This window comes from Salmo salar, chromosome ssa03 (genome assembly GCF_905237065.1).
Source record: "Salmo salar chromosome ssa03, Ssal_v3.1, whole genome shotgun sequence".
Taxonomy (NCBI): Eukaryota; Metazoa; Chordata; class Actinopteri; order Salmoniformes; family Salmonidae; genus Salmo; species Salmo salar.
The window spans coordinates 5,976,261-6,002,259 of NC_059444.1; the positions used below are offsets into that span (position 1 = coordinate 5,976,261).

The 25,999-nt window shown below is 41.8% G+C and overlaps 1 protein-coding gene across 1 annotated transcript; it reads right to left on the bottom strand.

Annotated features, from left to right (window-relative positions):
- Nucleotides 1-550: 550 nt before the first annotated feature.
- On the bottom strand, nt 551-24,110 carry LOC106596891 (noelin-3). Its single transcript, XM_014188145.2, has 7 exons — nt 23,988-24,110; nt 23,713-23,874; nt 16,972-17,115; nt 15,494-15,649; nt 14,511-14,730; nt 4,776-4,882; nt 551-2,261 (listed from the first exon to the last, which is right to left on the bottom strand). The coding sequence occupies exons 2-7, from the start codon at nt 23,779-23,781 to the stop codon at nt 1,584-1,586; spliced, it is 1,374 nt and encodes a 457-aa protein (XP_014043620.1). The 5' UTR covers nt 23,782-23,874; nt 23,988-24,110; the 3' UTR covers nt 551-1,583.
- Nucleotides 24,111-25,999: the final 1,889 nt, after the last annotated feature.

Genomic DNA, 25,999 nt, shown 5'->3' on the forward strand with positions numbered 1-25,999 from the left:
GATCACTAACAAATGCGAATATATCACATGTTCTTGTGACCCGATTCACACTGGAAACTTGGACTTAAGTCATTAAAACATGGAAGTAAAGCTGGAATCCTTAATGGTGAAACTGCCTCGTCCGTTGGTGATATTACAACAACAAAGAAGTCACAGCAAACAACCAACACTGTTTTTTTACCCTCTGACATCATTGCTCTAACATCATTGCTCTAACATCATTGCTCTGACATCATTGCTCTGACATCATTGTACACGTGATAGAACAACGCAATATGTACTCTACTTTTTTTTTTTACCAGGTGCCCAGTGGCGCTGTTTCCCCATTCGGCGCATTCCATCTTTAAGGCAAAATGTTTGACTTAAGTCCATATTAAGTGAACTTATCTTAAGTCTGAATAGGGCCCATAGAGATCACTGTTTGCATAATGTGTTATCACAGACAATCGATTCCCTCATCAAGTTACAAAATAAAGATACTACATCGTAGTAACATTGCAGTTCGACACAAACTAATATTCTGAGCAAATCAATACTCCGGCTACAAAACTTAATCAAGAACAATAATAACTTTATTTCCATAATGTAACAGTAATTATGTATATAAATGTGTATTTTCCTGTTTATCCATATACAGTATAATCAGACAATAATCATTAATTGTGTTACAATGGGAAAGAGAGATGGTTGCCGAGAGAGTCCACAGACAGAGTTATAGATGCTATCAGGACAGCCATACGTTGAATCCAAAATGGCATCCTATTCCCTATATAGTGTGCTACTTTTGACCAGAGCCCTTTGGGACCTAGGGTGCCATTTTGGATGCAAATCACAGAGAGCTAGACATGCTATCATAGACATTCATGCAGGACAGGACACCTGTTATCCTATGGACTTACAGAACAGACTGCACTGAATAAGGCATACTCCTATTGACACTGTTGCAATGGATACAAAAGCTAAGTTACCCAAGCCCACCCAATCAGAGGTATGTTACCCAAGCCCACCCAATCAGAGGTATGTTACCCAAGCCCACCCAACCAGAGGCATGTTACCCAAGCCCCGCCAACCAGAGGCATGTTACCCAAGCCCAGCCAATCAGAGGCATGTTGCCCAAGCCCAGCCAATCAGAGGCATGTTACCCAGCCCAGACAATCTCTCATAGAGTCCAGTGTAGAGTAGCTGAAAGGAAAGGGATAAAGTGAAAATAAAGGCTTGTGTCAAAAGAGAGGAAAATGAATTTAAAAAAAACCAAGAGGAAGACTGTCAGGGCATGATGTCATCGTTAGAGGGCCAGATGATTTAAAATTGGGGTTGCTAGGTAGAACTACCATAGAATATCATGACTCTGTCATGACATTGGGAGACAGTTCAGAGTTCAGAGGCCAACATCTTTAGTAATTCTTGCATTAGGAATTTGAAAGGGAAGCCAATAGATCCGAAGATGGATTGTCAAAAGAAGATAGCAAAAAAATACCATTTAGAGACCCAACAATAGAACTCCCACAATGACTGACGGAACACCGGAACACCAGGAATGTTAGTCAGTGGAATCCTTTGAGTTCCTCGGCGGTTCTTCCTCCTCACGAATCGTCCTCTGTCTTGATGATATGGAACAACGTGACGTTGAACAGAACCTGGTGTCCATTGTTCCAGCCGTACAGCGCCCGGTCCCTGGCGTTATAGTCCAGCATGGACATGTGGAAGAACTGGTTATGGAAGGGAATGTCTGTGTACTCATAGTTAGAGGTCTTGGTGGAGTATGCGTAGTAAACCTTAGCACCAGTCAGGTGAGAGTTGGTGATGTAGAGTGTTCCACAGATCATAAAGGACTCCCCGGCGTTCCGTTTGGAATATTCCGTGTTCCAGGTTCCGAGGACCTGTAGCGTGTCGGGGTTGAGCTGGCTGATGACGATGTTTCCTGCGTTCTGATTGGTGGCGTAGACGGCCCACAGGCCCAGCTCGTCGGCCATGAGGTCTATGTCGGAGAAGCCTCCCCAGGTGTAAGGGTAGACGTTGTGGAAGCCGGCGTTCTCCAGGGCTCTCTGGGTCACAACGCGGCCCGTCTCGAAGCGGTAACACACCACGATGTTGCTCTGGACCTTGTTGTAGTACAGAGAGCCGTTGTACACCACGTGATCGGTCCCGGCCCACTTGAACGGCAGGTTGTAGGTTCGAGACTCGGCCCCGGAAACAAAGTCTGCTATGGACTTGTACTCTTTGACGATCTTGTTGTTGGTGTAGCTATCCATGTACCAGACCTGTGGTTAGAACACAAGTACAAGAGAACATAAGCAATTTAAAGGTCTACTCTGTACGTACATTAGTCACAACATAGCACATGGGTCGTTCCACCAATCCTTTTGAAGTGTACTGTAACTATTTTATACCGAATTTCAACATTGTCATAAAAAGTACGTTAAACTTGTTTTCCCATCTCAAGAGGTTAAATAACAATACATACTATAGTAATAAGTGCATATTAAGTATCAAATAAAGTAACAGGGTTCATCTTGGATCAGCCATAAATTCCCTTGTGACAGGAGGAATGGAAGCGTGTTGTATGAAACAGGGAGTGACAATTGAATGCAAGCTTCACATAAAAAAAAATGTATACATTTTACATTTCTAGTCTGTCTATCTATTAGTACAGGGTTTACGTGTTATGCTCGTTCCACTCAGTTTTCCACCACAAAACACCTGAAAAATTGACAAAAAGAGTGTAACCAGCTCACCTGCGTTAACGCTATTATTTTACTATTAGATGTTTCTTTAGAAAAAAAATATTCTGAAAATAAATAGTTTTACCATATTAAAAGGAGAATTCAGTTCACGTAAAAGTGTTGACCATAAAATGAGGGACACTATTTTGAATCACTATTATCTTTATAAATGACTTTGTCAAAGAAACAAAAATAACTAGGGCTTTGCAATGATGGTGCAAACTTGCGATACATTTTGGGATTAATTGGGTTAAAATATTCCTAGAAGTGACACAGGGTTGACAGAGGGTCAAAATACTGAATTTTGGCACTTTAGCAAGTCTTTATTCATATAAAACAAATCTGAATTACTGAATTATCCATGTAGTCTGTATTAAAGTGCACTTTGTGTAATATAACAAGTTTATAAAATTCAATATTGGTGCACAATTTCTACTTAAAATATCAAAGGGACCCAAAAGGCCCTCTTTTCGTGGAAAGACCCACATACAGCCAAAACAGAAGGTTGGACAAAGCCACATCAGCTCTTTGTCTCAAATGCCTTTCCATCACTTTGAAAGCAGCAGCAGTATGATGTAGTTAGACCAGCCCAAAAGTATATTTAAGCAATAAGGCACCAGGGGGTTGTGGTATATGACCGATATTGTCACGCTCTGACCTATGAGAGCTGTTTTTTCTCTGTGTAGTTAGGACAGGGGGTGATATGGGTGGGCAGTCTATGTTTGTTGTTTCTATGTTTAGTTCTTGTTTTTCTATTTCTATGTTGAGTTTTGGGGTGATCTCCAATTAGAGGCAACTGGTTCGTGTTGTCTCTAATTGGAGATCATATTTAAGTTGGGGGTTTTCTATGGTGTTTTGTGGGTAGTTGTTTTCCGTTTTGTGGTTGTTGCCTGACGGAACTGTTTGCTGTCGTTTTTGTTCCTTTGTAAAGTGTTTCATTTTTCCATTAAATAATAATCATGAGCACTCACCTTGCCGTGCCTTGGTCCCCTCTATACGACTGCCGTTACAGATATACCACAGCTAAGGGCTGTTCTTATGCATGACACATTGCGGGACACATTGCAGAGTGCCTGAACACAGTCTTTAGCCGTGGTATATTGGCCATATACCACAAACCCCTGAGGTGCCTTATTGCTATTATAAACTGGTTACCAATGTAATTAGCGTAGTACAAATAAATGTTTTGTCATACCCATAATATATAGTCTGATATACCATGGCTGTCAGCCAATCAGCATTCAGGGATCGAACCACCCAGTTTATAATTATTCATAGATATAACACCCATGAACTACATCTATCTATCTGTCTAATCTATCTATTGTGGCGTACCGCGGACTAGCCACCAGAGGGAGTCTCGTCGAGGCCTGGTGAAAGACTGAGTCTACATCACGCGGTGGTGGCTACCTCTGCTGGACGTGCCAGGTCTGGACGGGTCCACCAGCCAGGACTAATTGGGGCTGATTGAGGCTGGAGAGTAATCTAGGGGCTGATTGCTCACCAGCCGTATGGGGCCCATAAAGCTGCCAGGAGGGGGAGGTTGGAAGAGGTGAAAGGTTGATATACGTCCTCATGGTCAGCTAGAACCGAGGGCCTCGGTGTTCTACCCCAGAGGAGACAGCATTCCCCGGAGCCCAGAAGGTGGTAACCCGGAAGAGGTCTCCTGGAGGAGGTCTCCTGGAAGAGGTCTCCTGGGAGAGGTGTACTGGAAGAGGTCTCCTGGAAGAGGTCTCTTGGAGGAGGTCTCTTGGAGGAGGTCTACTGGAAGAGGTCTCCTGGAAGAGGTCTCCTGGAGGAGGTCTCCTGGAAGAGGTCTCCTGGGAGAGGTCTACTGGAAGAGGTCTCCTGGAGGAGGTCTCCCGGAGCAGGTCTCCCGGAGGAGGTCTGCTGGAGGAGACCGGTTAATTTTCTTTTTCTTTATTGGTTTAAATAAACACCCTTGAAACTGAGGTATCACACTTGTGTCTGTGTTTAGATCAAACCCCCTGGTCTAAGAAACTATCTATATATCTGTCGGTCTGTCGGTCGGTCGGTCCTCCCTCCACTCACCCGGTTGTTTCTAGGGGAGGCCTGTGGATCAGTCATCCAAGCTCCAAACCGTGTACCAGAGGTCTTCACCGTCACAGGTCCAGTGATCTTCATCAGTTTACCACATGCTGTTCACACACACACACACACACACACACACACACACACACACACACACACACACACACACACACACACACACACACACACACAACTCAGAATAGATCTCCCCTGACTGTGTTAGTTCTTAACAGCTCATTTCATGACTCTGACAACTGGAACACTCCACCTGTTATCAAATTAATCTGTGACCAGGGCTGCGTCCCAAATGGAACGCTATTCCTTATTCCCATAAAGCTCTGGTCAAAACTAGTGCAAAAGAGACCGTCACAGTTCACTCCAACATCAAAGTTGATCAGTTTTCAGACCTCCACATGTACAGTGGCTTGTGAAAGTATTCACCCCCTTGGCATTTTTCCTATTTTGTTGCCTTACAACCTGGAATTAAAATTGATTTTTAGGGGGGTTTGTATCATCTGACTTACACAACATGCCTACCACTTTGAAGTTGCAAAATATTTTATTGAGAAACAAACAAGAAATAACACAGAAAACAGAAAACTTGAGCGTGCATAACTATTCACCCCTCCCAAAGTCAATACTTTGTAGAGCCACCTTTTGCAGCAACTACAGCTGCAAGTCTCTTGGGGTGTGTCTCTATAAGCTTGGCACATCTAGCCACTGGGATTTTTGCCCATTCTTCAAGGCAAAACTGCTCAGCTCCTTCAAGGTGGATGGGTTCCGCTGGTGTAAAGAAGTCATAACACAGATTCTCAATTGGATTGAGGTCTGGGCTTTCACTAGGCCATTCCAAGACATTTAAATGTTTCCCATTAAACCACTCAAGTGTTGCTTTAGCAGTATGCTTAGGGTCATTGTCCTGCTGGAAGGTGATCCTCTGTCCCAATTTCAAATCTGTGAAACTGGTTTCCCCTCAAGAATTTCCCTGTATTTAGAGCCATCCATCATTCCTTCAATTCTGACCAGTTTCCCAGTCCCTGCCGATGAAAAACATCATGCTTCACTGTAGGGATGGTGTTCTCGGGGTGATGGGAGGTGTTGGGTTTGCACCAGACATAGCGTTTTCCTTGATGGCAAAAAAGCTAAATTTTAGTCTCATCTGACCAGAGTACCTTCTTCCATATGTTTGGGGAGTCTCCCACATGCCTTTTGGCGAACACCAAACATGTTTGCATATTTTTTTCTGGCCACTCCTCCGTAAAGCCCAGCTCTGTGGAGTGTACGGCTTAAAGTGGTCCTATGGACAGATACTCCAAACTCCGTTGTTGTCACAGTTGTCGTAGTGATGAGACCAAAACGCAGCAGGTATGTGTATGCTCATCTTGACGTTTAATAAATTCAAAATGAACACCAAAATAACAAAAGAACGAATGATCAACAAAACAGTCTGGCAAGGCACAAGGATAAACACAGAACAATCTCCCACAAATGACAAACACAAACACACCCTAATATATGGGACTCTCAATCAAAGGCAAATAGACAACACCTGTCTTCAACTGAGAGTCCCAACCCCAATTAACCAAACATAGAAACAGACATACTAGACTCAACATAGAATACATGAAAATAAAACAGTGCCCAAAAACCCCGGAATACTTAAATCAAATGCCCCTTCAACAAACACACCACCCCGAACCACATAAAACGAATACCCTCTGCCACGTCCTGACCAAACTACAATGACAATTAATCCCTTAGTAGTAGTAGTAGTAGTATGAATAGTAGCAGTAGCAATAGTAGTAGAAGTAGTAGTAGTTGTAGTAGTAGGAATAGTAGCAGTAGTAGTAGTAGTAGTAGTAGTAGTAGTAGTAGTAGTAGCAGTAGTAGGAATATTAGCAGTAGTTGTAGTAGTAAGAATAGTAGCAGGAGTAGTAGGAATTGTAGCAGTAGCATTAGTAGCAGTAGTAGGAATAGTAGCATTAGTAGTAGGAATAGTAGTAGTAGTAGTAGGAATAGTAGGAATAGTAGCAGTGGCATTAGTAGCAGTAGTAGGAATAGTAGTAGTAGTAGTAGTAGTAGTAGAAATAGTAGCAGTAGCATTAGTAGCAGTAGTAGTAGTAGTAGGACTAGTAGTAGTGGTAGTAGTAGTAGTAGTAGTAGTAGTAGTAGTAGGAATAGTAGCAGTAGCATTAGTAGTAGTAGTAGTAGTGGTGAATAGTAGTAGTAGTAGTGGGAATAGTAGTAGTAGTAGTAGTAGTAGTAGTAGTAGGAATAGTAGCAGTGGCATTAGTAGCAGTAGTAGGAATAGTAGTAGTAGTAGTAGTAGTAGTAGTAGTAGGAATAGTAGCAGTAGCATTAGTAGCAGTAGTAGTAGTAGTAGTAGTAGGAATAGCAGTAGTGGTAGTAGTAGTAGTAGTAGTAGTAGTAGTAGCAGAAGTAGGAATATTAGCAGTAGTAGTAGTAGGAATAGTAGCAGTAGCATTAGTAGTAGTAGTAGGAATAGGATTAGTCAGAATAGTAGCAGTAGTAGTAGTAGGAATAGTAGTAGTATTAGTAGTAGTAGGAATAGCAGTAGTAGGAATATTAGCAGTAGTTGTAGTAGTAAAAAAAGTAGCAGTAGTAGTAGGAATAGTAGCAGTAGCATTAGTAGTATGAATAGTAGTAGTAGGAATAGTAGTAGTAGTAGTAGGAATAGTAGTAGTAGTAGTAGTAGTAGTAGTAGGAATAGTAGCAGTAGCATTAGTAGCAGTAGTAGGAATAGTAGTAGTAGTAGTAGTAGTAGTAGTAGGAATAGTAGCAGTAGCATTAGTAGCAGTAGTGGTAGTGGTATTGGTGGGAATAGTGGTAGTGGTGGTAGTGGTAGTAGTAGTAGTGGTAGTGGTGGTGGCAGCGGAAGTGGGAGATATTGGCAGTGGTAGTAGTGGGAGATAGTGGCAGTAGCATTAGTAGTAGTAGTAGTAGTAGGAATGGGATTAGTGGTAGCAGTGGTAGTAGTGGGAATAGTAGCATTAGTGGTAGTGGTAGTGGGAATAGTGGTAGTAGTAGTAGTAGTAGTAGTAGTAGGAATAGTAGCAGTAGCATTAGTAGCAGTAGTAGGAATAGTAGTAGTAGTAGTAGTAGTAGTAGTAGGAATAGTAGCAGTAGCATTAGTAGCAGTAGTAGGAATAGTAGTAGTAGTAGTAGTAGTAGTAGGAATAGTAGCAGTAGCATTAGTAGCAGTAGTAGTAGTAGTATTAGTAGGAATAGTAGTAGTAGTAGTAGCAGAAGTAGGAATATTAGCAGTAGTAGTAGTAGGAATAGTAGCAGTAGCATTAGTAGTAGTAGTAGTAGTAGTAGAATAGGATTAGTAGTAGTAGTAGTAGTAGTAGTAGTAGTAGGAATAGTAGCATTAGTAGTAGCAGTAGTAGGAATAGTAGTAGTAGTAGTAGTAGTCAGAATAGTAGCAGTAGTAGTAGGAATAGTAGTAGTAGTAGTAGTAGCAGTAGTAGTAGTAGGAATAGTAGTATTAGTATTAGTAGTAGTAGTAGTAGTAGTAGTGGGAATAGTAGTTGTAGTGGTAGGAATAGTAGTAGTAGTAGCAGTAGCATTAGTAGTAGTATTAGAAGGAATAGTAGTAGTTGTAGCAGTTGCAATATTAGTAGTAGGAATGGTAGTAGTAGTAGTAGTGGGAATAGTAGTTGTAGTGGAAGGAATAGTAGTAGTAGTAGCAGTAGCATTAGTAGTAGAAGTAGTAGTAGTTGTAGTAGTATGAATAGTAGCAGTAGCATTAGTAGTAGAAGTAGTAGTAGTTGTAGTAGGAGTAGTAGTAGTAGTAGTAGGAATAGTAGTAGTAGTAGTAGGAATAGTAGTAGTAGTAGTAGTAGTAGGAATAGTAGCATTAGTAGCAGTAGTAGGAAGGGGATTAGTAGTAGTAGTAGTAGTAGTAGGAATAGTAGCATTAGTAGTAGCAGTAGTAGGAATAGTAGTAGTAGTAGTAGTAGTCGGAATAGTAGCAGTAGTAGTAGTAGTAGTAGCGGTGGTAGTAGTGGTAGCAGTAATAGTGGGAATAGTGGTAGTAGTGGTAGTAGCAGTGGTGGTGGTGGGAATAGTGGTAGTGGTATTGGTAGTGGGAATAGTAGCAGTGGCATTGGTAGTGGTGGTAGCGGTGGGAATAGTAGTAGTGGTGGGAATATTGGCGGTGGTAGTAGCGGTGGTAGTAGCAGTGGTGGTGGCGGTGGTCGTAATGGCGGTGGTAGTGGTAGTGGTGGTAGCAGTGGTGGTGGTGGGAATAGTGGTAATGGTAGTGGCGGTAGTCGTAGTTGCGTTAGTAGCAGTGGTAGTGGTGGTAGTGGCGGTAGTAGTGGTAGTAGTAGTAGTGGTAGTGGTATGAATAGTGGTAGTGGTACTAGTGGCGGTGGTAGTGGTGGTGGCGGTAGTGGTGGGATATTGGCGGTGGTGGTGGTAGTGGTAGCAGTGGTGGTGGTGGTAGTGGTAGTGGTAGTAGTGGTAGTAGTAGTGGTGTAGTGGTGGTGTCGGTAGTGGTGGGAATATTAGCAGTGGTAGTGGTAGGAATAGTTGTAGTAGTAGCAGTAGTAGTGGTAGTAGTGGGAATAGTAGTATAGTGGTAGCAGTAGTAGTGGTGGGAATAGTGGTAGTAGTGGTTGTAGTAGTAGTAGTGGCAGTAGTAGTGGTGGAATAGTAGTAACGGCGGTAGCGGTGGTCGTAGTAGCATTAGTAGCAGTAGTAGTAGTAGTAGTAGCGGTGGTGGTGGTGGTAGTAGTAGTGGTAGTAGTAGTAGTATGGATAGTAGTAGTAGTAGTGGTGTCGGTAGTAGTAGTGGTGTCGGTAGTAGTAGGAATATTAGCAGTAGTAGTAGTAGGAATAGTAGTAGTAGTAGTATAGTAATTGTGGTAGTATGTGTGGCAGTGGTGGTGGTAGGAATAGTAGTAATAGTGGTGGCAGTGGTCGTAGTGGCATTGGTGGCGGTGGTAGTAGTAGTAATAGCAGTGGTGGTGGTGGTGGTAGTGGTACTAGTGGTATGAATAGTGGTAGTGGTGGTGGTGGCGGTGGTGGTGGTGTCGGTAGTATAGGGAATATTGGCGGTGGTAGTGGTGGGAATAGTGGTAGTGGTAGCGGTGGTAGTGGTAGTGGTAGTGGTAGATAGTGGTAGTGGTAGTGGCAGTGGTAGTGGTGGGAATAGTGGTGGTAGTGGTAGTGGTGGTGATGGTGAAGTAGCAGTAGTAGTGGTGGGAATAGTGGTAATGGTGGTGGCAGTGGTCGTGGTAGCATTGGTGGCGGTGGTAGTGGTAGTGGTAGCGGTGGTAGTGGTGGTGTGGTAGTGGTGGTAGTGGTGTGGTAGTGTAGTAGTGGTAGTGGTGGTGGTGGGAATAGTGGTAATGGTGGTGGCAGTGGTCGTGGTGCATGTAGCAGTGGTGGTGGTGGTGGTAGCAGTGGTGGTGGTGGTAGTGGTAGTGGTAGTGGTATGAATAGTAGTAGTAATAGTGGTAGTGGTGGCCGTGGTAGTGGTGTCGGTAGTAGTGGGATATTGGCATGGTAGTAGTAGGAATAGTGGTAGTGGTGGCGGTGGTAGTGGTGGTAGTGGTAGTGGTGGTAGTGGTGGTGGCAGTGGTGTTGGTGGGATAGTGGTGGTGGTAGTGGTGGTGGTGGTGGAGTGGTAGTAGCAGTGGTGGTGGTGGGCATAGTGGTAATAGTGGTGGCAGTGGTCGTAGTAGCATTGGTAGCGGTAGTAGTAGTGGTAGTGGCAGTAGTATTGGTGGTAGTAGTGGTAGTGAGTAGTGGTAGTGGGAATAGTGGTAGTAGTAGTAGCAGTGGTAGTGGTGGGAATAGTAGTAGTAGGAATAGTAGTAGTGGTAGTAGCAGTGGTAGTGGTGGGAATAGTAGTGGTAGTGGTAGTAGTAGTGGTAGTAGCAGTAGTAGTGGTAGGAATAGTAGTAATAGTAGTAGCGGTAGTCGTAGTAGCGGTAGTAGTAGTAGTAGTAGCGGTAGTAGTGGTGGTAGTAGTGGTAGTGGTGGTATGAGATAGTAGTAGTAATAGTGGTAGTGGCCGTAGTAGTGGTGTCGGTAGTAGTGGAATATTAGCAGTAGTAGTAGTAGGAATAGTGGTAGTGATGGTGGTAGCAGTAGTGGTAGTGGTGGTAGTGGTAGTGGTAGTAGTGGTAGTGGTGGTAGTGGTGGTAGCAGTGGTAGTAGTAGTAGCGGTGGTAGTGGTGGGAATAGTGGTAGTAGTGGTAGTGGTAGTAGCAGTGGTAGTGGTGGGAATAGTGGTAATAGTAGTAGCAGTGGTCGTAGTAGCATGGTGGCAGTAGTAGTGGTAGCAGTAGTGGTGGTGGTGGTAGTAGTGTGTGGTGGTAGTGGTAGTGGTGGTGGTATGGATAGTGGTAGTAGTAGTAGTGGCAGTGGTAGTAGTGGTGTCGGTGGTAGTGGAATAGTGGTGGTGGTGGCGGTAGTAGTAGTAGTAGTAGTGGTGGTTGGAATAGTGGTAGGAAGTAGTGGTAGTAGTAGTGGTGGGATAGGTGGTGTGTAGTGGTAGTAGTGATAGTAGTGGGATAGTGGTAGTGTGGTAGTAGTAGGAATGTAGTAGTAGTAGTAGTAGTAGTAGGAATAGTAGTAGGAAGTAGTAGTAGTAGTAGTAGTAGTAGTAGTAGTAGTAGTAGCAGTAGTAGTGGTAGGAATAGTAGTAATAGTAGTAGCAGTAGTCGTAGTAGCATTAGTAGCAGTAGTAGTAGTAGTAGTAGTAGTATGAATAGTAGTAGTAGTAGTAGCAGTAGTGGTAGTGTCAGTATTAGTAGGAATATTAGCAGTAGTAGTAGTAGGAATAGTAGTAGTAGTAGTAGTAGTAGTAGTAGTAGGAATAGTAGTAGTAGTAGTAGTAGTAGTAGTAGTAGTAGTAGTAGTAGTAGTGGTAGCAGTGGTAGTGGTGTCGGTATTAGTAGGAATAGTAGCAGTAGTAGTAGTGTCAGTAGTAGTAGGAATAGTAGTAGTAGTAGTAGTAGTAGCAGTAGTATAATGAATAGTAGTAGTAGTAGTAGTAGTAGCAGTATTAGTAGTGTCAGTATTAGTAGGAATAGTAGCAGTAGTAGTAGTGTCAGTAGTAGTAGGAATAGTAGTAGTAGTAGTAGTAGTAGCAGTAGTAGTAGTAGTAGCAGTAGTAGTAGTGTCAGTAGTAGTAGGAATATTAGCAGTAGTAGTAGTAGTAATAGCAGCAGTTTTAGCAGTTGTAGTAGCAGTGTGCAAAGCTGTCATCAAGGGAAGGGTGGCTATTTGAAGAATCTCAAATATAAAATATATTTTCGTTTGTTAAACACTTATTTGGTTACTACATGATTCCATATGTGTTATTTCATAGTTTTGATGTCTTCAATATTATTCTACAACATAGAAAATAGTTTAAAAAAACTGGAATGAGTAGGTGTTCTAAAACGTGCGTGTGTGTGTGTGCGCGTGTGCGTGCGTGCGTGTGTTTGCGTGCGTGGCAGTGGAGGCTCCTCAGAAGAGCAAGGGGAGGACTATCTTACTCAGTGAATCTCACAAAAATAAAAAAAATAGTGAAACGTTTTAAAGAGTTATCCTTTTTAAATAAAACTATACTAAATATATTCACGTCATCAAATAACTGATTGAAGGTCAACGAAGGTCTACAGTAGCCTCAACAGCACTCTGTAGGGTAGCATCATGGTGTAACCGGAGGACAGCTAGCTTCCGCCCTCCTCTGGGTACATTGACTTCAATAGAAATCCTAGGAGGCTCAAGGTTCTCACCCCCTTCCATAAACTTACACAGTAATTATGACTTCTGGAGGACGTCCTCCAAACTATCAGAGCTCTTGCAGCACTGAACTGACATGTTGTCCATCCAATCAAAGGATCAGAGAATGAATCTAGTACTGAAAGCTTAAACTATAGCTACATAGCACTGCAGTGCATAACATTTTCTTTTAATTATTATTCCACCTTTATTTAACCAGGTAGGCCAGTTGAGAACAAGTTCTCATTTACAACTGCGACCTGGCCAAGATAAAGCAAAGCAATGCGACAAAAACAACAACACAGAGTTACACATGGATTAAACAAATGTACAGTCTTGTTGTGTAGAGAGAGAAAGACAATAGTTGAACAGATTTGAACAAATTCATTTCTTCTTAGTTTACCTTTCACTTACTTAGCCAATGCAGCTAATTATACTGAACAAAAAATATAAACGCAACATGTAAATTGTTGGTCCCATGTTTCATGTGCTGAAATAAAAGATCACAGACATTTTCCATACACACAAAAAGCTTACAGTATTTCGCTCAAAATGTTGTGCGCAAATTTGATTACATCCTTGTTAGTGAGCATTTCTCCTTTGTCAAGATAATCCATCCACCTGACAGGTTTGGCATATCATGAAGCTGATTAAACAGCATGATCATAACACAGGTGCACCTTGTGCTGGGGACACTAAAAGGCCACTCTATAATGTGCAGTTTTGTCACACAACACAAAGCCACAGATGTCCTCAAGTTTTGAGGAGGTGTGTAATTGGCATGGTGACTACAGGAATGTTCTGTTGCCAGAGAATTGAATGTTAATTTCTCTACCATAAGCCACCTCCAACATTGTTTTAGAGAATTTGACAGTACGTCCAACTGGCCTCACAACCGCCGACCACGTGTAACCACGCCAGCCCAGGACCTCTACATCCAGCTTCTTCACACTCCTACTGCAGGTCTAATGGTGCCTATAACTGATTAGCTAATGTTCTTGTCCAAATATCTTCACAAGTTCAGGCCGATGTTGTCTATGTATGATTAACCCATGTGCGTGTCCAGTAGCCTTCACAAGATCAGATGTGGCCCAGACCAGTCACATCTTGTGTTGGTCTACCTTGCCTCATCCAGATGGATTCTGCTTACGTTTGTTTTTTACATGTTTACATGGTGGTGGCAGCATCATGCTGTGGGGATGTTTTTCCATCAGCAGGGACTGGAAAACTGGTCAGAATTGAAGGAATGATGGATGGCTCTAAATACAGGGAAATTCTAGAGGGAAACTTGTTTCAGTCTTCCAGAGATTTGAGATTGGGACAGAGGTTCACCTTCCAGCAGGACAATGACCCTAAGCATACTGCTAAAGCAACACTCGAGTGGTTTAATGGGAAACACTTAAATGTCTTGGAATGGCCCAGACCTCAATCCAATTGTGAATCTGCGGTATGACAAAGATTGCTGTAGACCAGAGGAAAACATCCAGCTTGAAGGAGCTGGAGCAGGATTGCCTTGAAGAATGGACAAAAATCCCAGTGGCTAGATGTGCCAAATTTAAAGAGACATACAACAAGAGACTTGCAGCTGTAGTTGCTGCAAAAGGTGGCTCTACAAAGATTGACTTATTGAATAGTTATGCATGCTCAAGTTCAGTTTTTTTGTCTTATTTCTTGTTTGTTTCACAATAAAAAATATTTTGCATCTTCAAAGTGGTAGGCATGTTGTGTAAATCAAATGATACAACCCCCCCCAACATTAATTTTAATTCCAGGTTGTAAGGCAACAAAATAGGAAAAATGACAAGGGGGTGAATACCTTCGCAAGCCACTGTAGTAGCCTAAACCTATCGCTGTTACATTGAGCTGGGTGAATAGAATATGAATGACAGTCATCCAATATGCTATAATAGAAACCATGCTCAGAAAAAGAATCCTGAACGTCACAAACCGCCACTGATGTGTCTGTCCGTGTGTTTGCTTGTGACTCACTGAGTTTGCTCATGCAGTTGCGTAGCCTGCTCTCCAGATTCAGGACCCTCTGTTGTAGTTCCTCATAGTCATAGGTTCCTATCTCCTCCTGGATGGCTGTGAGCACCATGGAGAGGTTCCTGATCTCCTGTTTAAACTGGGAGATGAGCTGGGCATCTGTCTTGTACTGCTCCAACACAGGGATCAGAGGCTGTAGGGCATCCATCTTACCCTTCAACTCCTATAGGGAGGGAAACACAGGGTTAAATTAAATTCAGTTCAACTCCTGGGGAAGGACAAACACAATTCCAGAGGACAAAATGTTGCATGGAGCATCAATCATTATAATCCCGGAACATCAATCATTAGCATCCTGGAGTTTTCTGATTGCAGATAAATCACATAACAAGATTAGAAGAAAAAAAAAATCAGTTGACAACCTGACCATGATGTCACAAAATATGTTAATTTGAAAGCTTGGTAGCTTGTGTCAAAGGGTATTGTATGTCCCTGCAAATGTTCCTCTAATTTTCCTATTGTCACGTCCTGGCCAGTATATAAGGTTAATTGTTTTGTAGTTTGGTCAGGGCGTGGCAGGGGGTATTTGTTTTATGTGGTTCGGGGTGGTGTGTTTGTGTAAAGGGTGTTTGATTTAGTATTTTCGGGTTTTGGTTTATGTCTAGGTAGTTCTATGTGGAGTCTAGTGAGTGTATGTCTATGTTTGGTTAATTGGGGTTGGGACTCTCAGTTGAAGGCAGGTGTTGTCTATCTGCCTTTGATTGAGAGTCCCATATATTAGGGTGTGTTTGTGTGTGTGATTTGTGGGTGATTGTTCTGTGTTTCGCCTTGTGCCTTACCAGACTGTTTTTGTTGATCGTTCGTGTTTTGTTATTTTGTACGTTCATTTTGAAGATAATTAAAAATCAAGATGAGCATTCACGTACCTGCTGCGTTTTGGTCCTCATTCACCGGCAACAACCTTGACACCTATCAAACAGACTGACCTGGAAGTTCCTGTTGACCTGTGTCTTCCTGTTGGTCTCTATCTGTCTGAACTTTGACCTTAGCTCTTTGAACTGGCCTTCCATCCTCATGATGTACTGGAAGTCTCTCTGAGTCCGCAGGTTTAGCACCTCGATTGACTGGGACATGTTCTGGACCTACAGTACAAGAGAAGAAGAAGAAGAGGCATCACATTAGTTGTTCTGCACCTTAACGAAAGAGAAGAAGAAGAGGCATCACATTAGTTGTTCTGCACCTCAACGAAAGAGAAGAAGAGGCATCACATTAGTTGCTCTGCACCTCAATGAAAGAGGAGAAGAGGCATCACATTAGTTGTTCTGCACCTCAATTAAAGAGAAGAAGAAGAGGCATCACATTAGTTGTTCTGCACTTCAATTAAAGAGAAGAAGAAGAGGCATCACATTAGTTGTTCTGCACTTCAATTAAAGAGAAGAAGAAGAGGCATCACATTAGTTGTTCTGCACCTTAACGAAAGAGAAGAAGAAGAGGCATCATATTAGTTGTTCTGCACCTCAACGAAAGAGAAGAAGAGGCATCATATTAGCTGTTCTTTACCTCAATGAAAGAGAAGAAGAGGGATCATATTAGCTGTTCTTCACCTCAATGAAAGAGAAGAAGAGGCATCATATTAGTTGTTCTGCACCTCAACGAAAGAGAAGAAGAGGCATCATATTAGTTGTTCTTCACCTCAATGAAAGAGAAGAAGAGGCATCACATTAGTTGTTCTGCACCTCAACGAAAGAGGAGAAGAGGCATCACATTAGTTGTTCTGCACCTCAATGAAAGAGGAGAAGAAGACACAACATTGGTTTTCTGCACCCACAAGATTCAAATGTTTTGATTTTATTTTGTAACATTTTGTTTTCATATATATATATATTTTTTATTTTAATTTTTAATTTTTAATGGATAGGGACAACAGTGGTGGGTTTAATTTGAAGTTAATTTTTATTACATTTTTTATAGCTCATCAATTGGTGTGGAACGGGTCTGGACCAAGTTCAGCCAACAGTTAGTTACAATGCTTCCTCCATTGTGTTTGACTTTTACAGAAAAGAATCAACAAAATCACCACTACGTCAAACTCAAACTCTGTGCTACATTACCCACACTCCTCTGTTTCCAATGGTGGGATCCTGAAATGGCCTGGTTGAAACTGCCCTAAGGCATGTTTGTACATTAGTGTTAACTTTACCACACTGGACCACAGTGAATAAGATAGAGAAACCCCCTGGCTTGCTATACAGACAGAATACATTAAAGGCCCATGTTTCATAGATTATTATCATAGATGAGAGTAATACTAGTGACGTTGGTTCATAATGAGTGTGAGAGTGCATCTCTGTGTGTGTGTGTGTGTGTGTGTGTGTGTGTGTGTGTGTGTGTGTGTGTGTGTGTGTGTGTGTGTGTGTGTGTGTGTGTGTGTGTGTGTGTGTGTGTGTGTGTGTGTGTCCAGTACCTTCTCCAGTAGATGTCGGAGCTGTCCCTCCTTGGCATCTCTGGAGCAGAGGTTCTGTTCAGGAGCCACTACTGTACAGATACACCTCCCCTCTGAATCCTGGGCCGAGCTGTACACCTGCCAGCCTTCCTTAGGCTTGACTGTCTACTCACACACACACACACACACACACACACACACACACACACACACACACACACACACACACACACACACACACACAATGTTCAAGTGAGCTCATTAAACAGTAAAATGGTCTCTGATGGATATTCCTCCTGACAATAATTAACCAATGCAAGAGTCCCGTCATGTGGCCATCGGCTAACACAGTATCTGTATGGTTAACAGTATCTGTGTGGTTAACAGTATCTGTGTGGTTAGCAGTATCTGTATGGTTAACAGTATCTGTCTGGTTAACAGTATCTGTCTGGTTAACAGTATCTGTCTGGTTAACAGTATCTGTGTGGTTAGCAGTATCTGTATGGTTAACAGTATCTGTCTGGTTAACAGTATCTGTCTGGTTAACAGTATCTGTGTGGTTAACAGTATCTGTCTGGTTAACAGTATCTGTCTGGTTAACAGTATCTGTGTGGTTAACAGTATCTGTGTGGTTAGCAGTATCTGTATGGTTAACAGTATCTGTATGGTTAACAGTATCTGTCTGGTTAACAGTATCTGTATGGTTAACAGTATCTGTGTGGTTAACAGTATCTGTGTGGTTAGCAGTATCTGTATGGTTAACAGTATCTGTCTGGTTAACAGTATCTGTCTGGTTAACAGTATCTGTCTGGTTAACAGTATCTGTGTGGTTAGCAGTATCTGTATGGTTAACAGTATCTGTATGGTTAACAGTATCTGTCTGGTTAACAGTATCTGTATGGTTAACAGTATCTGTCTGGTTAACAGTATCTGTGTGGTTAACAGTATCTGTGTGGTTAACAGTATCTGTCTGGTTAACATTATCTGTGTGGTTAACAGTATCTGTCTGGTTAACAGTATCTGTCTGGTTAACAGTATCTGTCTGGTTAACAGTATCTGTGTGGTTAGCAGTATCTGTCTGGTTAACAGTATCTGTGTGGTTAACAGTATCTGTGTGGTTAACAGTATCTGTATGGTTAACAGTATCTGTGTGGTTAACAGTATCTGTCTGGTTAACATTATCTGTGTGGTTAACAGTATCTGTGTGGTTAACAGTATCTGTGTGGTTAACAGTATCTGTATGGTTAACAGTATCTGTGTGGTTAACAGTATCTGTGTGGTTAACAGTATCTGTGTGGTTAACAGTATCTGTGTGGTTAACAGTATCTGTGTGGTTAACAGTATCTGTGTGGTTAACAGTATCTGTATGGTTAACAGTATCTGTCTGGTTAACAGTATCTGTGTGGTTAACAGTATCTGTGTGATTAACAGTATCTGTATGGTTAACAGTATCTGTCTGGTTAACAGTATCTGTCTGGTTAACATTATCTGTCTGGTTAACAGTATCTGTGTGGTTAACAGTATCTGTGTGGTTAACAGTATCTGTCTGGTTAACATTATCTGTATGGTTAACAGTATCTGTCTGGTTAACAGTATCTGTATGGTTAACAGTATCTGTCTGGTTAACATTATCTGTGTGGTTAACAGTATCTGTATGGTTAACAGTATCTGTGTGGTTAACAGTATCTGTCTGGTTAACAGTATCTGTGTGGTTAACAGTATCTGTCTGGTTAACAGTATCTGTATGGTTAACAGTATCTGTCTGGTTAACAGTATCTGTGTGGTTAACAGTATCTGTGTGGTTAACAGTATCTGTGTGGTTAACAGTATCTGTATGGTTAACAGTATCTGTCTGGTTAACAGTATCTGTCTGGTTAACAGTATCTGTGTGGTTAACAGTATCTGTGTGGTTAACAGTATCTGTGTGGTTAACAGTATCTGTGTGGTTAACAGTATCTGTCTGGTTAACAGTATCTGTCTGGTTAACAGTATCTGTATGGTTAACAGTATCTGTGTGGTTAACAGTATCTGTATGGTTAACAGTATCTGTGTGGTTAACAGTATCTGTGTGGTTAACATTATCTGTGTGGTTAACAGTATCTGTGTGGTTAACAGTATCTGTGTGGTTAACAGTATCTGTATGGTTAACAGTATCTGTCTGGTTAACAGTATCTGTCTGGTTAACAGTATCTGTGTGGTTATGGTTATGTCTAAAATTATGTGAAGGTGATGTCGATACCCCTTGTCTCTCCACACTCCATTTCAACTCCGGAAGCCTTGAAGGACCAGCGGGTAAATCTCTTTCAATTCAATCCCTTTTGTTTTATACAGAATCCCTTTTGATTTGAAGGAAAGCTTCCATACAGAGTCTTTTTGGACCTGAATGCCAACAATTCAAGAGATAAAGGTGTTCTGAGTTGATCTATTTTGCATACCCCACCATACCATCACTGGAAACGATAAACACTTGAGATTGCTATCATTTAAATGCTTACAAACAGTGTTGTCTAACTATTTTATAATTTCTTAAAATACGTTTTTTATTTTTATTTTATGTATGTAATCTTTTAATCTTAAATGTATATTATCTAAAAATGCATAGACAACGATTATTTTCATATTCGCATATGTTGTAGCCGAACCTATTTTACATAATAGGAGGTTTCATGTTGTGTCCGCCATCATCCTTTTGAATACAGGGTCAAGTGTCAAGTTTTGGCAGATAAATGTATTTTCAAACGGTACCACAAAGATGGTTGGAGTTCCACACATCAGACAACGTTGACTTGAATGGGAATATCAGTTGTTTTAAAATAATACTGTCAATCCTCCAAGAGGAAACCTATTGAAATCATAGAACTATAGGTAATACGATAGATGTGGCCATTTAAGTTGACATTCGATGGTGGGCTGGACCGGCGGCCATCTTTGTGGTAATAATAAGAAGTTGGCACATTCTGAAATATGATGATAGTCTCGTTAATGTGTTTTCTGATCTTCCCCTGGTCGTATTCTCGCGGGGCAGAAATCTCAGAGACCAATTGGTAAACTCTGATTTACCACCCCAAGATATTCCTGATCACAACGTCTATTTGCGCCCCCTACTGGATGGAAACTGTAAGTGTAACGGCTGAGCTCAATGCAATGGCCCTTATAAATGTAGATCCTTCAAACACCCCCAAACAGGGAAATCTATCCCAATTAAAGGTGTTATTACGTGTTCCACTAAGGCAGTTATTTATCTTATAACTTGTTCTTGTGGTAAAAATGATGTGGGTAAAACAAAGCGTGAATTAAAAGTACGTATCTCAGAGCATCGTAACACCATTAGGTGCAAAAGCTTAACTTACCCAGTTGGGGCCCACTTTTTGGAAGCAAACCATCCGATTTCGTCTCTGCGTTATATTGGTATCGAACATGTCACCCTCCCGAGGAGAGGGGGTGACCTTGATAATTTATTGTTAAAACGAGAGGCTGCCTGGATCTTTAATTTAAAGACCCTTGCTCCCTTCGGTCTCAACATAGACTTTGATCTGAAGCCATTCTTGTGATTATTGTGATTTTGCCATTGTAATTGTTTGTTAGATACATTTTAGACTACAAATGCTATGATCGTATGCTATCCATTTGTTTGTCTTTTTGTATGTTCTTTGTATGCCATTTTTTAAAATATTTGAGTTAACCAATGATATTAGGCCATACTTGGCCATGATTACAAACACCTGTGTGTCTCTTGACACTATATAAACGACTCATCTCGCAGTGTTTGTGATGATACCCTGATGAAGACAGCTTCGCTGTCGAAACGTTGGTTATTATATTTTTGCATCTGAGCTCTTAGAGTGTGCGGCTTTCCTTTATTTTCTAGTGTTCTACTCCGCTAGCCAGCACCTCGCCTTTAAAGGTGTGCGTTTCTTTTTTCTAGATAGTAATAAGAAGTTATCGTTTCAATTGAAATTTCAGTGGTCTGAAGGTATAGGTCCATTCTATGATTGAAATGACACCCATCCGGGGATTCAAGAGCATGTTGTGTTTCAAACAATGGCGCGTACAACACAAAAAACCTCAGATGATGTGAAGCAGGGTCTAATCTACAGGGTCTAATCTACAGGGTCTAATCTACAAGGTCTAATCTACAAGGTCTAATCTACAGGGTCTAATCTACAGGGTCTAATCTACAAGGTCTAATCTACAGGGTCTAATCTACAAGGTCTAATCTACAGGGTCTAATCTACAGGGTCTAATCTACAGGGTCTAATCTACAGGGTCTAATCTACAAGGTCTAATCTACAGGGTCTAATCTACAGGGTCTAATCTACAGGGTCTAATCTACAAGGTCTAATCTACAAGGTCTAATCTACAGGGTCTAATCTACAAGGTCTAATCTACAGGGTCTAATCTACAGGGCCTAATCTACAGGGTCTAATCTACAGGGTCTAATCTACAAGGTCTAATCTACAAGGTCTAATCTACAGGGTCTAATCTACAGGGTCTAATCTAGATAATCTACAACACATAGACGGGTTTTTAGATAATTGACGATAAAGATTTTTTGACTTAAAAAAAAAATCGAAATGTATATTTAAAAAGGTCCAATGCAGCCATTTTTTTTAAATCTCATTATCAAATCATTTCTGGGTAACAATTAAGTTCCTTATAGTAATTGATTTAAATTAAAATGGTCAAAAAGAAACAAAAAATAGTTTCTTAGCAAAGAAGCAATTTCTCAAGCAAGAATTTTGCTCAGACTGTCTGGGAGTGGTCTGAGTGGGGAGGGGAAAACTGACAACTAGCTGTTATTGGCAGAGAGGTTTGGAACTCTCTTTCTTATTGGTTTATTAACTCATTTACCACCTGGTGATGTCACTAGGCAGGCTAAAACTCCAGCTATCTCAACGTGTAGTAATCGAGGTGGAATTACCGACCAGGGGACCCCCATTGATTTTTGTTATTCACTCTCGCTCAGATATCATATTAAAAATGGCAAACATTTCTCTCCACCATGCGGCAAAATGTGTTAGAATTGCATGAAATTAGCTCTAAAACGTATGCTTTTTTCTCTTGACCCTGTTAAAATGTTTTGCTCTCAAGGTGTGGAGGTGCCTCCCAACTAAATGTTGCTTAAGGCCCCCAAAAGGCTAGGGCCGGCTCTGCCTCCATGTGTGGGCATGGATGTGGGTACACAGACCCGCAAGCCACTGTGGTCCCTCATGACGTGTTCAGATTTTTTTTTTGTGCCCCCCATTCCAAATGAAGTTGCCCATCGCTGTCTTAGATGCTCTTTCTAATAGAACCATTAGGAAATTGGCCAGTGTAATTGTGTTGTATAATGATTGAACCCAACATTAAAAAATAGTTACTTCTCTGGCAACTTCCAAGAATCAATATCAGAATACAACCATATACAGTGATGTTGGCAAAGGGAGAAAGAGAGAGGGACAGAGAGAGAGAGAGGGGAGGAGAGGGAAATAGAGTGGGGGAGAGAGAGAGAGAGAGAGAGAGAGAGAGAGAGAGAGAGAGAGAGAGAGAGAGAGGGACAGAGAGAGAGAGGGGAGGAGAGGGAAATAGAGTGGGAGAGAGAGAGAGAGCGGGGTGCAGAGAGAGGGGGAGGGGGAGGGAGAGGGAAATAGAGAGAGAGAGGGGAGGAGAGGGAAATAGAGTGGGGGGAGAGAGAGAGAGAGAGAGGGAGGTGCAGAGAGAGGGGAGGCGGAGGGAGAGGGAAATAGAGTGGGGAGACAGGGGGGCAGAGAGAGCGAGGGGGGAGAGGGGAATAGAGAGAGAGAGAGGGAGAGAGAGAGGGGTGGATAGAGAGAGAGAGAGGGGGGAGGGAGAGGGAAATAGAGAGAGAGAGAGACGGTGGAGCAGAGAGAGGGGGGAATAGAGAGAGAGAGAGAGGGCAGAGAGAGGGGGGACAGAGAGAAAGAGAGAGAGAGAGAGAGAGAGGGGGGGGCAGAGAGAGGGGGAATAGAGAAAGAGAGAGAGGGGGCAGAGAGAGGGGGACAGAGAGAGAGAGAGAGAGAGAGAGAGGGGGCAGAGAGGGAGGGGGGCAGAGAGAGAGAGAGAGAGAGGGGGGCCAGAGAGAGAGGGGGGGCAGAGAGAGAGAAAAAGAGAGAGCGAGAGAGACAGAGGGGATGGAGGCAGAGAGTGAGAGGGGGGCAGAGAGAGAGAGGGGGAGGGGGAGAGAGAGGGGGGAGGGAGAGGGAAAAAGAAGGGGAGAGAGAGACAGAGGGGATGAGACAGAGAGAGAGGGGGGGTGGTGGTGGTGGAGACTGAACAATCTGTCTGACAGCCATAACAAGTCAAATGCAGCTGTCTGTTTCTCTTTGTCTTAACAGTCATTAATCAGTTCAATTTAAACACTGTAGACTAGGGTACTTCAAAATTATATATAATATATTTATTAAGGGTGTTCTGCTAAATTTTCCCTTAAATGTATAAAAAAAAATGAATTCAAAACACACCAACGCAACAGTTAAGAGGGGAAAGCATTACAATACTGTATCCATTACAATACTGTATCCACTGAATGGCTTACAGATGTTTCAAACAATGAAAAACAAACAAAGCGATTCAAGCTTGTATTTGTGTTCTCAACATCGTTCCAACACCACCCCGTTGTAATACGAACTTCAAATCCCAACATTGTATCAGTCTATCTGTCTAAAAGTATAATTATGCAGTTGGTTTTTAATCTAGCTAATAGTCTAACTCCTCACGCAGTGTCTTGCCGATGAAAAGGGCAGTCAGTGGAACTCAACTCACCACAGAAGGGCAATAGCTGAACAGCAGTAGAAACAGCAGCGGATTCAGCACCACGGACAGCGCCCGCATTCTGCCCACAAACGGGGTCGCCTCCTGTTCCTCTGTCTCGGTATGTTTCAAGCACGTCGCTCAGTCAGTGTGGAAGATGACTGGTGATTGTGCCTGTTGAGAAGAAGAAAGAAAAAAAAAAAACGGTCAAATGCCCGTCTATTTAACGACTCCGGAGAAAGAGACGAAGGGTAGATCAATGCCAGCGGACTAGTCATCACATTTACCACTGCTCCGAACGCGCATGCTATGCAGGCAGCGCGAGAGACAACACCAGCCGCTCGTGACTGAGTACGAGGTGGAAAAGTTTGTGGCAGCAGAAGGGGTGGTGGAACATCAGCAATGTACAGGGACCTGCAAAGCGGATATGACATAATTTAGGGATACTCGTCTCATCGGCCCGATTAATTAATATGATCAATAAAGGCTCAATTGTGAATCTGTGATAAATATTATACACTGGAGAGAGAGAGAGAGAGAGAGAGAGAGAGAGAGAGAGAGACAGACAGACAGACAGACAGACAGACAGACAGACAGACAGACAGACAGACAGACAGACAGACAGACAGACAGACAGACAGACAGACATTGGCAATGTAAGCATGTTTTCCGTGGCAATAAAGCCCTTAAATTGAATTGAGAGAAAGATATTTAAATACATGCATATAAGATATCGATGGAAAGGAAAAGCTGTATGCAAATATTCTAAGTTATTATACTTAAGTAATCACTTACATTTTGTTAAATATGGGAAAATACAACATTTCCCTGAATGCATTAGTTTAACCCTCAAGTTGGCCATAAAGCCTTCAAAAAAGAAGCCAAACAAATGAAATGGTTGGTGGAAATAGAACGGTCTATTCTAAACACTAAGGTTAAAAGGTATATGAGTATTGTTTCCAGAGAAAAGTGATATATTCTTTGTTATCTAAAAGTGTGACCTGTCAGATTCAATGAAAGTCTCATGTTCTCTACGACAGAATGGATTTTTTTAATTTTTTTTGAATTGTACTGAATTAAAATCTACTTCCTGTCACTCAAACTCAAATTCTAATTATACTGTACATCCTGTGGGGATGTGGCCAATTCAATTCGAATTTCAACTCATGAGTTAAATGGGAGTGAATTCCAACGTTCTGAATTGAGCCTAACCCTGGTGGAGCCCTCTACATTATGAATTTAACTTTGGTCACTACCATTCTTTTTGTATATTGTTTTCCCCCCAGAAACAAGGGTGGCTCAATTTACCGCTTTGGCTCAATTTACCCCACTCTCCATTAGGATGAACGTGGCTCACCTTTTAGCCAGGTACATTTATATGGCAACGAATCCTTCCGATCTAATAGTTTGCTAGAGTTCGTTCATCTATTATGACGACATTTTGTGACGTTTCTGTTCGTTTTGGGACTTCAGTTTAGTTTTTTTTTTCGTCTGTTCGGGCACACAACATTTTTTCGGAACGCAAGCCAAAGTTCAGAGCGGAAGTCTACGCCCCTTTCCGTCGGTGATTGGTCAACAGTAGGGATTCTTCAATAAAGTCTTTGTTGTCAACAAGAGACCAATCGTTTTCATGCACATTTTTTAATTGAAAGAATATTGTAAAATGTAAAATTTCTTGAGTTATCTTAGATGTATACTGACTAAGGTGTCTCAAAATGGACAAACAAGACTATTGGAAGGGGGGGGATCAAAGATCAATTTGCTAATAGATTTAGAATTTTAATACCACTTGAAGTATCCCAAAAATATATAAGAAAATGATTTGATAAAAATGTTTTTGTGGCATTACTGCTATTAACCCATACAAACGCAATGAATAACAGATTCACTACATGGAACACCAAAAAATCTAAACGAAGTTTGTTCTGAAATGTCTTTCATATGTCTGAGAGGCATAAGAAAGATCAGGAAACATTATTATTATTGTTATGATTTTTTTTAAATGTATTTAACCCCTTATTTTTGGGACTAAACAGTCTCCATATATACTTCCATAAATGTTTTCGTCTGGTATCACAGGACTTTCAGAGGAGTTCTTTTGAGGCCTGTGGGCATCCTAGAGAGTCTCACCTTTACACAGAGGGTTCACATTAGTCTGTTTGGATGCAGCAGACAGAAGTTGGCAGATCGGCTGTATCGACTTCATACGAGTCCCAAGACGTTTGTGGGGGTTTGTAGAGCAAAATGGAGAACAACATCGTCTTCGTCAGAGTCTCATCTTTCCATAGATGGGTGTGTA

Bases quoted from the DNA above. Each gene is read 5' to 3' on its own strand.
- LOC106596891 (XM_014188145.2), bottom strand. From the start codon at position 23,781: ATGCGGGCGCTGTCCGTGGTGCTGAATCCGCTGCTGTTTCTACTGCTG. The intron at 4,883-14,510 runs GTGAGTCACAAG...GTGTGTGAACAG, and splicing joins CAACTGCATGAGCAAACTCA to CATGTGGTAAACTGATGAAG. The intron at 2,262-4,775 runs GTGAGTGGAGGG...TTCTAACCACAG, and splicing joins CCTCCCCTAGAAACAACCGG to GTCTGGTACATGGATAGCTA.